The sequence below is a fragment of the Hirundo rustica genome, chromosome Z (assembly GCF_015227805.2).
Source record: "Hirundo rustica isolate bHirRus1 chromosome Z, bHirRus1.pri.v3, whole genome shotgun sequence".
NCBI classification, from domain to species: Eukaryota; Metazoa; Chordata; class Aves; order Passeriformes; family Hirundinidae; genus Hirundo; species Hirundo rustica.
In genome coordinates this window covers 72408188-72425101 of record NC_053488.1, presented here as the reverse complement: position 1 = coordinate 72425101, position 16914 = coordinate 72408188, and the positions used below count along the sequence as shown (strand labels likewise).

The following is a 16914-nucleotide window of genomic DNA, read 5'->3' as shown; positions in this document are numbered from 1 at the left end:
GACTGGACAACCTCTGGAGGTCCCTTCCAGATGAATTATTCTATCACTATATGAATCTGTATAGATCAGACCCTCCCTCATCTCAGCTGCCACAGACACATCTTTTCCAATTTACAACTTAATTTTCTCCCTTGGCAAGGTGAAGATCTAAGTGACCAGTGATGCTTTTCCACGTAACCACAGCTGAGCTTCTGGGAACACAGTGTACTGTCTTAGTCCAATCTGCAAAATGACTTCAGCCTCTTTGAGTTCTCAGTGAGAAACAAGACCTCCTCAAGCCTGCCTCCTTCTTCTAAGTATTTTTTTTGCCCAAATATGTGCTGCATTAAGAATAGAAATGAGGACTGTGGTTATCTCTTCAATCTTGTGAAATGCACAAATGTTGAAAATACCAATTTCTGAATGGTGATAAGGTTTGCAGACACCTGTTTCATCACCCCATTAACCACAGGTTTTCTAATTGAGCAAAGCTAATTGACAGCAAGGCAAGATGGAGATACCTGTCACTGTTCATGTGCATAAGTACTTATGTTGACTACAGGTTCCCCTTCTGTTGCAATTTACTGACTTAATTGCAAGCCCTGTGTGGAAAGATTCTTACTTCCAAACACCCCATCCTGGTTCTTGTCTCAGTCTTCTCATCAGCTCTTTGCTCAATGCAGAAAGTATTTGATAAGCAAAACTCTTCAAGATGTATTTTCTCAGGAGTGTGCCTTAAAACAGCAATAAACCCCTGTCTACCTTTCTCCTGGGTTGATACTGATTGCCAGTGCTAACCCTACCTGTCTCAATCAGATTTGACCTCATTCTTAATTAAATTATGTAGGAACTCTGGGCAGTGGACATCTTCCAACAACCATGTCAGGACTGATGCAAAGGGGTTTGATCTACTTTAATCACACCCTAGAGCTGAAGAGACCATAGCTCCCTCCTTGCTTGTCACATACAAATGAAATAGTATATGCTACCACCATCACTAACTAATGTTCTTTTCCACCTGCCTTAGGAAAATAAACCAGAGAGAAAAAAGAGTTCTGAAGCTGTCTTTAAGAGATGAATCCTCTGCCTGGGATGGGAATGCTTGCTCTCAGACTGCCATAAAATTCTCTGAGCTGGAGTAAGGCTGAAGGCTCCCAAGATACCATCTAGCATCCGAAAGACTCAGATGGGTGCTACTTTCTCAAGCACTGTATCTGCTTCTGGATCCCTCCCTACATGCAAGAGTGTTATACCAATAAGTGCATATAACAACAGGTGCTGGTGATGTCATGACTCAGGTGCTTTTTCTGGACCTTCCCACTTTTTCCAGTGATATTTGAGAAGAGTTAACACAAGATTTAGCTCAGATCACTATCAGAAAATGTGCATAGAAATATCTCCAACTTTCCTGGAATCTGGCAACTTCTCAGAAGCTTGGGCTAGCTCCACTGTTGCAGCTGTGCCTATGATAATACAGATCAGCCTTACAGCATTGCCAGTGAATGCACATAGGAGATTAGTGACTGAACACAAGGTCTGGTTCATTGAACTGAAAAGTCAACCTCAAGAAGCAAGCATGTACAGCAAGTTATGGTAGCAGACAGTAATTAAGAGGAAATAGGGGTTTGCTTAGGACCCCGCCTGCTGTCTTAGATGTATTGACACATATCAATGGCACTAGTGCTCTTGATCACAGAGCATGTGTGCATGTGCCATAGACAAATACATTTATTCCCCTGGCTCCATGCATATGTGATCCCGTAGCATGCTTTCAGCATTCAGAGTGATCAGCCCTGCTGTCTGTGCTATTAGATATTAAAGTAATGGCAGGGATCTGACAGCAATTTTCTATGTCTACAGGTTGCATGTGTGGCATCTTTATGCCACCGATATGGAAGAAAAGATGTACCAGTACAAGCTAAGGCCGAGCTCATATCTTTTCTATTTTAAATGGGTATCAGCTGCATTGTTATCTTTGAAACTGTATTATTCTGTGCATCAACATAGAGAATGTGGAGAGGTGAGGTGAATACAACTTTCAGACCTCTAATTAAGGGTATGAAAGATTCTAAATGATCTAACTTTCACACCTGGTTCTACTCTGATAACAGTTATGAGATGTAAAAGTACAGCTACTTCACCAATCACCTAAATAATCAATGACATTACACGGTACTCTATTAAGGCACAGGAATCATTTTATCTGTTCAACCATGTCTCTTTGTAGTAAATGAGTTTGATTAAAACACATCACTGCAGGTCTATCAGGTGTACACAGCCAAGGCCTGAAGTTTAGACTCCATATACAGGTATTTAAGTAACACTATTTGTTCTTCCTACAACACAGATCTCTAAACTCACGTCTAATTAGTTCACATTAGAGAAATTGTAGCTTGGCAGCAGAATCTGGCCTTCAGAGGCTATCTTGTCAATGCTTCTGTGGTTGCAGAAACAGCACCTGCTTTCATGGAAGTGAACCAAGAAATTTGTGAGGATTTGCTCCAAGAGATCATCAGTTCTGTTCTGATGTAATCACTAGACCTCATCAAAATAAGCAAAGGTGTGAAAAAGCATGAAGTTGGTGTGGCACAGCAATTCAATTCTGTATTGTGAATGAGCCAAAGAAAAGCTGTTTTGCACCAGCTGGGTACACCAAGTCAGGCTGAATTACTGCATCATTTACATCTTTGAGCTCACTTGCAGCATCCCCTGCCATAGGATTTGTCCGATACAGCTGAGCACTTCTATTCCCACCAGATTGCAGAGGAAGGTTGCTGTCCTCAGCTTGCCTTTGCCTTTGTTGGGCTTTTCAAAGCCACTTTGCCAGATAAGACCCTGATGGCAGTCTGTACAGAGCAAAGAAACTGAGAGGTCTAACTCTGCTCTGTGCAGCATGAGGCCACTGTAACGGCCTCACTCGAGAAAGGAAAAAGGATATAAAGCACAGTAATTAGAATACATGGTTCGACTGGGGACTAGCCAAGTGCATGTTTAACTTTCCCGGTTGTTCAAACCCTGCAGGTGCCTGTGCCCTGAGCTGAAGGTAACTCCCCAGAGAGGTTGTGTGTCTTTGTGGTCATTGCGACATGTTTCTCAGAATGTCCTTGCAGGGTTGTCTGCACCCTATCTCTCAGACTGCACCACATTCAAAAAAAGGGGCAGGAATGGGTCTGATCCCTCCTTCCCAATCACTCCCTGGACAAGGTTTTTCAAGTCCCTCCACCCAAAGTTAGGTAGCTGCTGAGACTCACTGGGCCCTTCTACATTCTAGGTGCTCTTTCAAGATTGCCCCTGGCCTGGAAGGGATGCCTGAACCTGAGTGTATTCACCTGGGATACAGGAAAGTTAAAAATCAGTTTCCTGATTTTTTCTTAGACCGATGTCTCAAAAAGAGCATCATCAGCTTTTCAAGGAGGGCTGCAATGACCTAGCTTAAATTACATGACTACTGGGGCACCCAGCATTATTGCGAGTAAAGTCAGGTTGAAGCAGACAGTTGAGGAAAGAACTGGAAAAAACCCTTAGTTCTTAACGTGTTATTTTGTTTGGTTTTTATCCAGTTCTTGTCACAACTTTCCTGTCAAACAGCCCTACAGAAGTTTTCAGTACTTGATAAATTGCTATGAACAACATTGAAACAACTCAGCATAACGTGAGAGTGACATTAGTTATGATTTGAATTTGTTGTGACTTCCATGTGGGTGAACTAAGGAACCCAGGGGGAGTTCATCTGGATTTACTGTTTAAAAACTCTGCTACTGATAACATGCTAAGATCACCTTGACTCTTTTCTCTTCTGCCCCAGCTGCTCAATTCCTATATCTTTCAGGGTTTTTCTTCCCCACCCCCCCCACCCACCCCACCCTCCCTTTTTTTAAGTTAAAAAAATCTGTAAAGTGGAGGTCAGTTACAGACCAACTTTATCAGAGATTCATTTTATTCTGCTTTAGCATTTTTCTGTAAAAGTGTGTACCTGTAAGCTGTTGGTAAAAGCACCTAACAAAAAATCCTCTGAATTATTTATAAAGGCAGTTTGTCTTCATGTGTTGCTGAGGAAAACTAGGCATCCCCCTGATGAATTAAGAGATTTCTCATTATTTAAAAAGCAGGATTTACATGACACAAAACTTCTCAAAATGGGAATGTCCACAAAACAACTTATCTCATAACTAGATGCTATAACCTCCCTGTTCGTTCAGCTCCTAAATAGCAGAGAAATGTCTTGAAAATAGTAAGGTTCCTAATTTAGCAAGGTGGAGAAACATTTTTCTGCAGTACCATTGTTACATTAGGCAGATGAAAAGTAGATCTGTAATAATGAAATGCTCAGACATTTTACAGCTTCCGATGAATTAATGAGGAATTATCTATGTGGCATGAACAGTCCAGTACAACAACACATATATGCAAATTTCCAATGCCTCTGCACTTCTGAACTAGGTGGACCACTTCCTCTGCTTTTAAGACAATACTGCTTTATATATAAATTGTGAGAAACAGCACATGGTCCTTCACACCTAGAATACTCAGTTTTAGAATTTTTGTTTGCTGCAGGCATGTATTTCTCAGCTGAAAGGGAGCCATAAAAGTACATTTTGTGTAGAATACAGAACATCTTTCATGACTGTGGCTATTTCAACATTTTCACTTAAAAACACTTTATTGTCAGCCTTGTAATCCTGCTGTTCTGAAATAATCACACAGCTCCTATTTTTGTTTGCACCATGCTGAAACTTCTGAAGATAGCTTATTCAGAGCTGACACCTCAGACTACAGAAGCCCATTATTATTTTTATTAGATGTTTCCAAATATATATCCATTTCTGCCTTGAGTGTCTCTTATTAAGCATACTATGAGTATGCTTACAAAAAACAAACCAGAAATAGTATATTTATGTATTTATATAGATTTAATCCTCCTAAATGATGAACAGAAAATAAACACTTATGAATTTTCTCCTGCTCGTATTTCTCTGTAGAATACCATTGCACCCGCACACTTACAGGGTTCTCAAAGTCATTCTACCAGCTTGAAGTCACAATTTCCTCTTCTCAAAAAAAACATGAGAAAGTTACATTTTTAAAGAGAGCAAGAAAATATTCTTTTGAAACAAAACCATTTCAATTAATTTATGGAAGTTAAAATTTCTCACCTTTAATTGGAAAAAAACCAAAAAAACCCACAAAAACAAACTCACACACTTCTTCCTTATTAAAAAAAAAAAAAAAAAAAAAAAAAAGTGGCTAGCACTGTAAGATCCACAAACTTAACAGAACTGATTACAAAAGTCAGTTAAACCAGCATGAGACTCTAACGAAGTTCAAAATATAAACAGATACAAGACTTTCTGAAAATAAAAGTTGGGGTTGGATGTAACTAGCATTTAGAATTAAAAAAAAAAAAAAAAAAAAGAGAGAGAGAAGAAAGAAAAAAAAGGAAAGATATCTATCTGTTTATCTGGATAAACACAGATGAGCTTACCTTTGAAGAGCGAGAGGAACAAGGATGACCAGAGATACAGTGCAGAATAAAGAAATGCCAAGCACTTTTCTGTGAGCATTGTCAAAATAAGCTGGCTCTCCTTTCTGAGCAGAGGGTGAAAGAGAGTGAAGTCTTGAAGACAGCCTGGAAAGACTGATGTATTTGGCAATTACGGTAATAAGGCATCAAACCAGCTTCCCACCAGGGGAGAAAAGTGCATTTACTCATGTAAATCCCAGTCCCCAGGAGCCAAATCAGCTCAGTGCTTGGTCAGTAAATCCAAACACAAAAGAACAGTTTACATTCCTTTGGATTCACGTTGCTGAGACACTGAGCCTTTCCCTGGTCAGGAGCAAACGCAACTGATCCTCGCACACAGCTGTCTGTGTACTGCAAGAAGGGGGAGTGCGCTGCCTCGGAGATGCTTTCCACATTTCCACATATTGTACCTAACTCGAGAAAACACGGCTGCAGTGTTTCCAGTGTTTGCACTCGAGTGCCTCTAGAGCTGTTTCCCAGTGAAATGAATTTGTGTGTGTCCCCCTCTGCTCTCTCCCAGCTGTCAGGGCAACTTGAAGCAAGCATCTGTGGTACATACCTGCCTTTTCTCCCAGAAGAGGTGGCAGGGGAGATTCAATAGAGCAAAAGACTGGTAAGATAAAAATAGCCAATCTCCTTTCTTTTTTGATGCACCCCTTCTTGTAATCACTTCTACCAGATATAGGGAGATGCTCTGAGTGCCCTCCTCCCCAGCTGCCCACTGTGGGATTTTGCACACACCCTGGCTCCCTTTCTCTCCACAATTTTATTCACCAGCCAAAGAAAGGCAAAGTAAGGCGAAGTCTTGAAGGAATTATATTCATCATTTGGGCGACACTTTTCTCATTTGCCTGTTCTGAACACTCACACATTTCTCTTTCACTGGAAGCAGGGACAGAACTTCGCACTTCCCGTTGTTGAATTTCTTGGAGCTCCTGTCTTGACAGAGTACAACCGTGGGCTGACACAGAGAGCAGCAGCAAGTCATGACTCCAGGCCGGCGGAGAGTTTGGGGCGCTGCCGTCGTGAGGCTGCAGCAGGCAGTGCAGGCCAGCAGGAGAGCAGAACCACGGGATGTGGGGCACAGGGTGTGCTGAGGAGGAGGACTTGCAAGGCTGAGCTGTGGAGCACGGGCTGACCGTGGAGTTCCCCTGGCTGGAAACATCTGCCCCGGGATCAATTGCAGAAATGTAAACTTGTAATGATCAGGAAAAACAGGAGAAATCAGTGGTCAAAGCACCAGGAAAGGGGAGGAAAATGGTACAAGTGGGGAGAGCAACACCACCAGCATTAGTTAGTAATACTCAGATGTCTTCTGCAGTTTTCATGCCTTCATTTTCTTTTAATAAATGTTAAATAGATTTGAAAGGCTGGGACCACAAGGAACTGGTGTATACCCTAGCTGCATCTTGGACTGATATAGCTGGATCCTTATGCACTCTCATCCTGTCAGTGGATGCTGGGGGTTTTCCTGGGGGTCAGAGAAGGGTCCTCAGAGTTGCTGGCCCACCCTTTGCAGGCTTGCCAGGGTGCCCCAGGTCAGCTTTCATTGGCCATCTGCATGTGGAACACCCAGGCCCAACATCCTCTGGGTTCTTGTAGGCCCCTTCTTGCTCGCCATGGGTGGGAATGGGGACAGAATGGGACCTGCTGCCAGGACTCCAGGAAGGCTGGCTTGGGAGACCCCCTTGGGTGGCATCAGGGCCAGGGACTGTAGAGAGGCTGTCCTCCCACTCTTAAGCTGCACTGCTGACCTCCAGGCCCATTTGATGTTGGGTCTCCCCACTGAGCCTGTGTGATGGTGTCAATAATCTGGTGGGAAAAGCTCCCTGTGTGCCTGTGCAGGAAGGCTTGTAGAAGCTGGAACAAAGCCTCATTCAGGCCAAAGCAGTGCAGGCTGGATGGGACAAGGCACTGCACCGTTGCTGCTTCCTACCATAGAGCTGCCCCAGCTCCTGATGCAACCATGACAGCGGGTGGTAGAGAATAGCAAGGTAAAGGAGGTGTGATATGTGACCTAAAGTTAATTCGTGTTAGGTATTGTGATATGTAATTAATTCGCGTTAAATATGGTGATATGTAATACAAAGTTAATCTGCATTCGGTTGGATTTAAGAACGTAAAGTGTGTTTAGGGTTAAAGAAAAAAAAAAGCTAAACTCCAAGAGGGGGACACAGGGGTTGGGGGACGGGGAGGGTCCCTGCCAGGAAAAGCCTCAGGACAACCAACAAAACTAAAAGAATGGGAAAAATGGGGAGATTGGCCGTGTCTTCCCCGGAGATGGGCATGTGATTAAGAGGAGATTGATATCTTATCTGTTCCGGCCCGATTTAACATTTCCGGCGGTTCTGGGCACACTTTGTGAACAGAGTGGATACAGAGCGATAGAGTCTGTTTCTGCGTTCACCCAGCACTGAAACCCCAGGGTTCAACCCTGTTCCTTTTAATTATGGCTGTTAGAGACTGAATTTAAGTCTCAAAATAAAATCCGAAATTTTGATTTATGGAATTGGGCTTGTTCATTCATTACAGGAGGGATGCTGAGACGTAGTGCAGGAGACAGTCACTGACCCCAGGGCAGAGCCACATGACTGATGGACTGATGGCCACATGACTGCAGGACTATTGCAGTGATATGGGGACTGGGGGCAGCAGGAGCTCCTACTCTCAGGTGAAACCTGTCTGATACTGCTGCAGGGCGATGGAGACTAGGGGCAGTTAAGTGCTCAGTAGATCAAGCTTTCTGTGAGTTTGACACATGATCACAGCTCCCTGCAGGGGAGATCACTTGAGTTGAGTCCATAGCAGGGATGCCTGTTCCTGCAGCCAGCTCTGCTGACTGGGGAGCACCTGTACCAAAACTTTTTCTTCTCCTTCTCTACTCCCTTCACATCCCCACAGCAGAACATGGACCATAGTTTTGTACATTATTTTTGGTTAAGGGTTTTCTTATATTTCTTTAAAAATAAAGCTTTCAGTAGTGAGTACAACTTCATACATATTGCAATTCTGATCACTGTATTCTCAGCAACTGAATGTGGCTGTCATCCCACTGACGGCCAGAGTGTGGAGACCGGGAGTAGCCAGACACCTGGGACCTTCTCTGCTCTCACAGTGGTGCCCTGTGGGGTGGAATGACATGCTCCTCAAAGCTGTCATCACCCCATACCGAGTAAAGCATGGACGTCACCCTCCTCTTGCAGACGGGCCACTCAGGCTTGTTCCCAGCCCCGTACAGGAGGCTCACTTAGCAGAGCAGCCATGGCAGTGCATAGCTGGCCTCTTCCCAGGTGTCCAGGCAGATGGGACAGCAGTCATCCAGCTCCTTGGCCATGCTTGCCATGTGCTGTGGGGTCTGGAGACAGCTGGGGATGACAAACCATTTTACTGGCTCTCAATGACACTGCAGCAGTGAATGTTGTGCTAGAAAAGTGAGAGTACAACTGTTATCTGACCCTAAAATGGATGGAAGTAATGTCCCTCAGTAAGGAAACCTTCTCTTCTCCCCAGATGGAGTTTTCCCATCCCAGATAATTTCTGCTGCTCCAAGAGTAATTCCTGAGTGCACCAGCTGCCTCAACAGAGAGCTCTATTTTGCAAATGACTCACAGGGGCACAGGCTGAAGGTCACTAATCTCACAAGGATGGCAAATCCACCTATATTACGGCTCTCTGCAAGTAGGAGACTTGGTGCTGCAATATCCCATTTTGAGCCTGCAAATGCAGACAGGCAGAATCCAGGGGCTTTGCAGTCCAGCTCCTTTCTGCACTCCTCAGCTCTTAATCACATTTCAAAATGAGGCTACAAGTGAGTTCTTGGAAATGTCTGGGTTGGTTTTTTTTTCCACAGATAGCCATTTAACCATGTCACCTGGCAAAAATTAGCATGTCTGACAACCAAATATACATCATGGAGTCTAGAAAACACAACTTATCGCACTCCTGAGCTGCAACCAGGTTCTTTGTTGGAATTGTTGCTCACATAGGTTTCATCATCAGTGCAGGGTCCTGAAGGTGTGTTTCTTTCACAAGATGTTGTTAAAGAAGGATACAGTGAGAACAAGATTATTGGGCAAGTCTGTCGTGCTCCTCTTCTCCCATGGCCACCAGAACTGTGCTGCCATTGCAAAAGGCTTTCCCAGAGAAGATAAAACCAGGCTCTTCTGGCTGAGATCCTATAGTAAGAAAGCACACCTGCCTCTCAGCTCTGGATGTTTTCATTGCTCAGTCCCCATCTCCTACAGAAGCAGATGACATGAACACAGAAACAAAGATTTTTCACCAAAGAGCTGGGAGGCAGACATTTTCTGTCGCTGCCATTTTCCTGTGAAACCTGGGATGGACTGCTGCAGACTGGGGCTTATAGACAAGGTCCATGTCAAAGTTCTATCTAGGGGTTCAGACTCTGAAGTTATGTGACCTTGTGAAGTTATGCGACCTTGTGAAGTTATGCAACTTGTTCATCTTCTTCTTGAGGTTGTATCTCCTCTGGGTCACATTGGTACAAGTCAGCAAGTTTGGAGCTGGGCATTTTTCCTCTGTGGATGGGTTTGTCTGCAGGTGAGACAGCTCTTCTTCTTCCATCTTTCACCATGCTTGCTGCTGAGTTTGCCCTGTCAGCCCTTCTAGCACTGACTTGACTTCCAAGCCAAACCTCAGCACCTCATGCTGTGAGCCAACAGAGATAAAGGACAATTGAGGTGACAATGGAGCTGCCACCTGAGCTCCGCCTGCTCCAATGGCGCATGGAACAGAGCTGCACAACAAAAGCAAGCTTCAAGGAGCTCCAGCCCTGTCAGGCAGGCGTGCTGTAGCCCCTCATCCCCCAGGCTCAGGCTCTGATTCCTCAGCTCCTGCACTGTCCTTTCCCCACACAAGAAGAAGAGAAGCATAGAGGTGTAGGGCACTGTAACAGAGCTCAGCTGAGAGGGTGATTTTCCCTCCTCAGGTGCTGCGGTCTGCACCACCGTTCATGGTGGATGCTCCGCTGGTGAGGTAGCCAAGCCAGCCCCTGGCCCTGCCGACAGGGACTCAGCCAAGATGGAGTTTGTGCTCATGTGCAGCGCTCCTGGAGTCAGCCTGTATCCTCGAGGCCTGCCGATCCGCGCTGTCCCCTCGGAGCACACCGGGGGAGTGCACGGGCCGCGCTGGCCTGCGGAGCCGCGGCCTCATGGCCGCGCCCGTCCCCGCGTGCTGCCCGCTGCGGCGGGGCCCGCGCCCTCCCGCGCCCCGGCAGCGCGAACCCCAGCGCGGGCCCCGGGAAGGCCCCGCCGCGGGGCCGCCGGCGCCCCGAGCACGGCCTGAGGCGGGAAGCGTGCCTGCCTGAGGCGACGCCGCCGGGAGCCGGCGCTGCCGCGGCGGGGGCGCGCTGAGGCGCTGAGGGACGGCGGCGGGATGTCCTCTGCTGGCGGGAGCCGGGGCAGCGGCAAAGGCGTTCTCAGAGCACGTCCCTGCACGGCGTTGACATCGCCACATGTGCTCTGTTTAAAAAGGCTCCCCCACACTAACTGGAGGTTCTTGGTTATCGCTGGGCACACACGAACCGGCTCTGGCAACCCCCAGAAAACCCGAATCATCTCCACAGCCTCAAACACCCAGAACTCTGCATGAGGCCCCACAGACTCGGCCTCACATAATCATAGAAATACAGAAATTTCTGAGTTGGACGGGACCCACAAGGATCATCCAGCTGAACTTCTGGCCCTGCACAGCACAATCCCAGAGAATCACACCATGTACCTGAGAACACTGCCCAAATGCTTCTTGAAGTCTGCCAGGCTTGGTATTGTAACTACTTTCCTGGAGACCCTGTTCCAGCTACCCTCTGGGTGCAGAAACTTTTCCTAATATCCAGCCTAAACCTCCCCAGAAACCATTCCCTCAGGTCATGTCACTGGTCACCTGGGAGATCAAAGCCTGCTCCTCTACCTTCTCTCGCAAGGAAGATGAACAATGACATGAGGTTTTGTGTCAGTCTGCTCCAAGCTGCACAGATCAAATGACCTCAGCCACTCCTCATATGGCCTCTCCTCAAGGGTCTTCAACCATCCTCATGGCCTTTCTTTGAGTGCAAGAGCTTCAGGATCCCAAATCCCTGCATGGCTAAATCCAAGGATGCTTGATTTATCCCAGGGCCATAAAACATCCCCAACCCTACTCTAGTTCCTCCCTCTGAACATTGCTCAGCAGCTTCCCCCCACTCTACCTAAATGACCCCAAACACCCCCATCCCCATGCCAGCAGCTCAAAACCCTCTTAAGTCCTGCTCTAGGAAATCAAACAAGGGACAGGGACATGACTTTATATGTCAAAGTTCTCCCGAACAAATGGAGAACCACAACCAGAGACATGACCTATTTTTGAATTATGCCATTAGCATCCTACTTCCATATCCCACCTCCCATGGTCTCAGGTTTATGGTTTCTGCATAAGCTACCTGGGCAAAGGTACTATCTGTCTCAGCTAGCTTGATTCCCACACCCTGGTGCTGGATAGTATCCCTTTTATCCCTTATTAAACTTTTAAAAATGTCAGAGAGTGAGCACTACTTCTCACACTACTCACTACAGTTTTATTCACCAGCCAAGAAAAGGAAAGGTAAAAAAAGGTTTGAATAAATTATATTCATCATTTGGGCCTCTCTTTTCTCATTTGCCTGTTCTGAACACTCACACATTTCTCTTTCATTGCAAACTGTACTTCCCGTTGTTGAATTTCTTTGGGCTCTTGCCTTAGCAGGATACAAACCTCAGCTGACACAGAGAGCAGCAGCAAGTCATGACTCCAGGCAGGCGGAGAGTTTGGGGCGCTGCCGTCGTGAGGCTGCAGCAGGCAGTGCAGGCCAGCAGGAGAGCAGAACCCCTCTGTGAGGATGTGGGGCACAGGGTGTGCTGAGGAGGAGGACTTGCAAGGCTGAGCTGTGGGGCACGGGCTGACCGTGGAATCCTCCAAGCTGGAAATATCTGCCCTGGCATCAATTGCAGAAATGGACCCTCTCAGGATCCATTATTATTGTGTTAGGTATGTTTTTATTTTTTAAATTTCTCTGTAAATGAAGGCATTCACCAGTGAGTACAACTTCACACATATTGCAGTTCTGATCGCTGTACTCACCTTCTGCCACTGGAGGTGGCTGTCCTCCCACTGATGGCCAGGGCGTTGCAGGGCTGTGCAGACTGGGGGGAGGGAGGGCAAGGGGGGCAGCTGGGTACCCGGGTGCTCTTCTTCTCAGGTGAAACATATCCAGTGGTGCCCTGTGGGGTGGAATGACATGCTCCTCAAAGCTGTCATCTCCCCACACCGAGTACAGGATGGATGTCACCCTCCTCTTGCAGAGGGGGAACTCAGGCTTGTTCCCAGCCCCATACAGGAGGCTCACTTAGCAGAGCAGCCATGGCAGTGCATAGCTGGCCTCCTCCCAGGTGTCCAGGCAGATGGGACAGCAGCTGTCCAGTTCCTGTCCAGCTCCAGGGCTGTGCTTGCCATGTGCTGTGGGGCCTGGAGACAGCTGGGGATGTTGAGCTGCTCCATGACTAGTGGTGCAGCAGTGGTTGTCATGATAGAAAAGGGCCCTAGGAAGGATAGAAGAAATGGCCAGGTCCCTCATGAAGGAAACCATCCCAGCTCCCAGTGTGGATTTTTCCTTCACAAATCACCTCTGTTGCTGTGAGAATACTCATGAGTGCCCCAGCCAGGGAAAATCCTCTGACATCTTGGGTGAGCACAGGTAATTGCACCAACTAACTCTCTGAGCACAATACTCCTACCCAACAACAGCATGCCTTTCCTTTCTGGCTGTGGCAACAATGCCATTGATTTAATAAAAGCCTTTAAGAAGCTCTCTCTAGCCCTCATGAAAATAACAAAAGATCTTGAAATTACTGTGGAGTGACAAAATGATAGACTTAGGCAAGGGATGGTTATGCTTCAACTATTTGATTTCTGGATGTGTAACTTTCTCAGTTCTATGTATTCTTTCTCCTCCAAGCAGGGGATGAGCACTCATTTGGGGTGCAGCCAGGCCATGAACTCCCTGAGCTGCACTATCATCCTCCATTCTTGCCACATCAGGAGAATCAACTGGGCATGCATAATCGCTGTACCTTGTGCAAACAGTAAGCACCAAGCCAGAAGAGATAGGAAGTGCTGTCTTCCCTCATTGTGGGCAAGAAGGCTCCATGGGAGTGAAGACTGCTGGACAAGGAAATGGAGGGAAGAGACAAAGCAGTATGCATACAAAGGCTACCTATCCATATGGAGGGGCTGCTACTTTAGCCGCAGGAGCTTTGACAATTGTGGCAGGATGGGAGAACCCAGGGAAGTCTTGGTGATTGTCAGCAGAGGAACAGCTTCAGATGGACTCCCCAGCTCCTTTGCAGGCTTGCTGGTGGGACTAGTCAGGAAGCTGAGGACAACTTCAAGCCACTTGTAAGCTTCTGAATCTATGTGGTGTTACCACCTCAGGGATGAAGATGTACTTGGGAAGCAGAGTCCCCTCTGCCAAACTGAAGACTGCCCTGTTGCAGGGTGGACAGCCTGCTCATCCTGCATGACACTGGGAGAATGAAGCCTGCCTCTGTCAATATTCCAGCTGACCTAAGCAGGCCCAGCCTGAGTGCTTTTGTCTTGTTCCCGTGCTGACACCAAGCACTGCCCATCAGCCCCTCCATGTCTCCCCTTTGCATACTGCATATTTCCAAAAAGAAGCTGGCCCTGAGTGGGACCTCCACTATTCCACACACAACTTTCTTGGCAAGGAAAAAGCAGGTTAAAATGAAGTTGCAGGATAGGTACAGCAGCATCTCTCATAGCTTCTTTTCGTGTGTGTTTCCTGAGTGGCAGGCAAGTCTCCATGAAGGCTGTCAGGATTCCCAAACTTTTCTGAGAATCTGTCCTGCAGGACCCTGCAAAGGGAAGTAGCATGAGCACCTGTGGAGGAAGGCTTGGAGTCAACAAAGCAACCCAAACCAGGACTGACATCTGAATATACTTGTATTTATCTATCAGCTGAGGAATTGTAGATCTGTTCTGTAACAATACACGCCTTGCTAATGATTCATTCTTGCATGCTGTTTACCATATCTTCATTTCTCACCCTGTGAGTATGTAGCTCAGTGCTCAGTAAGCTATGAGTACCATGTAACAGATGACACCTCCTCAGCATTGCTGCCTGTGGTCCTGAGTGGCCTGTGGTCATGTAAGGGATGGTGCTAAGACTCAAAAGCACTTTGAGGAGAGAGGTTAAAGTAAGCTTGTCTTATTTCTTCCGGTTAAAGTATACTTGTCTTATATCTTCCTCCATTGTGCTTGACTTCTTTTATCTCTTTCCCAAACTGGGGTCGAGGTCTCCCCTGTGCTCCACTCTGTTTATATTGGTTTGCTTTTGCTGCTATGTATTTAGAACATTTCTTGTTTCCAGTCCCTTGTGCTCATTTTCTCTATTTAACTATTGAAAACCTTTGTACTGAACCCGAATCCTACTTTGTCCCTTTGCTGATTACGTGGTTTACAAACTTAACCACAAAGTGTGTCTAGCTGTGCCATCACAGTGTTACAAAGTTCTTGCATGCTGCTTGCGGAACAGTAGTTGAGTATACTTACACATGTGCTTAAGAAAATATGGTATTTGTTATGTCCTGATCAGTGTACTTGTAATTCATGGGTAACTGAAACTTTTGCTTTGGTTGCACAGCTCCCTGTCTCTCTTACAGATCTCTGAAAGTAGAGATGATATGGAGGGTGTGAGACAGGAAGACTCTTGGAGAGTGCAACTGGACCCAAAAGTGCCCAACCTTGACCTTCCTAAGATATTCTGCAAAGTTTCATACCTGATGATGGGGCACATGCAACTAGATATTCCTCCACAGAATATGTGGCATGCCATCTGTCTGAACTGCTTGACATTTTTTGATCCTGGAAGCCTGAGTCCCATGGTGCTTGAGTTACTAGAGGGGATTTGAGGTACATACCACCCACTTGTTTTCTTCATCTGAATGTGGACTTACGGCTGCACTGCTGGCAGAATATTTTCAGTCCAGCCTCCTTCTCACATCAGGACCATCCCCAGCAATAGGTCTCCCCCCATGCCTTTGCCAATGCCAAATCAGTTGTAACTTGACAATGACTAAGACGGTCTAGCTACAGTACATGAACAGTATACATATAGAATTGTTTCTAGTTGTCCTTGTTGTCCCTGGCCAGATTTATGTCTGTGAGGACTTGTCATGGTTTGACACTGGCCAAATGCCAAGTACCCACAAAAGCTGCTCACTCACCCTCCCCTGCCACAGCTGGGCAGTGGAGAGAAAAATTTAACAAAAGGGTTCATGAATTGAGACAAGCACTCCAAGGCCAAAACAGGCTCAACTTAGAGATACAAAGTGAGTTTATTACTAGCAAAATCAGAGGAGGCTAATGAGAAGTAATATATGCCCTTAAAAACACCTTTTCTTCCCCCAACTGCTCCCTCCTTCCCACTGACAGTACAGGGAGATAGGCCGTAAGGTTTTGGTCAGATCATCACCTGAGGTTTTCTTCTGCTGCGCAATTAGAGAAGTCGTTCCCCTGTGAGGTCATGGGAGACAGTCTCCATTAACTTCTCCAGCATGGCTCCAAATCTCACAAGCAACAGTCCTCCCAGAACTGCTGCAACGTAAATCTCTCCCACAGGCAGACAGTCCTCCTAAAACTGCACCACTGTGTGGCATGGGTCACTCTTCCATGCTGTGCAGTCCTTCAAGGACAGGTTGCTCCCACCTGGGAGCAGGGCCCCTATCTCCACAGATCTTCTACTGGATCACAGCTTCCTCCAGGCATCCACCTGCTCTGGCTTGGGCTCCTCCCCCACAGGCTGCAGGTGGATCTCTCCATCCCCCCTGGATCCCCATGGGCTGCAGGGGCACAGCTGCTTCACCATTGTCTCACCACAGCCTGCAGAGGAATCTCTGCTTTGGTGCCTGGTGTACCTCCTGCCCTCCTTCTCCACTGACCTTAGTGTCTTCATGTTGTTTCCCTCACATGTTCTCATGTCATCCTCTTCTCTGGCTAGGGTTAAAACTGCACTCTCACATTTGTTTTGGTTTCTTCTTAAATGTTATCACAGCGGCATTATCGTCATCTCCAGTTGTCCCAGGCTCAGCCAGTGGCATCTTCATCTTCAGAGCCATCAGGGATTGGCTCTGCTGGACATGGTGGAAGTTTCCAGCAGCTTCTCACAGAAGCCACCTCTGTGGTCTTCTCTGCTACCAAAAACCAGGCCAAAAAACATCTTTCCTTACTTGATGCCTGGAAATTTGGACAATCTCTCTGCACTTCTCCCAGGCTACCTGTGCTTGACTCCATCCTCTCTGTGCTGCCTTGTTGTGTTTGAGTTTGTCCAGTGGTTCCTTCCTCATCTATGCAGGCCTCCTGGATTT

General features: G+C 46.6%; 1 protein-coding gene across 1 annotated transcript in view; it reads right to left on the bottom strand.

Annotated features, from left to right (window-relative positions):
- The window catches only part of LOC120765343 (neuronal acetylcholine receptor subunit alpha-7-like), a 60237-nt gene extending 54396 nt beyond the window's left edge, over positions 1-5841 (bottom strand). The window contains exon 1 of the mRNA XM_040090080.2: positions 5462-5841. Coding sequence (XP_039946014.1) covers positions 5462-5540 — 79 coding nt within the window. The 5' untranslated portion in view covers positions 5541-5841. The remainder of the gene's footprint in view (positions 1-5461) is intronic.
- Positions 5842-16914: the final 11073 nt, after the last annotated feature.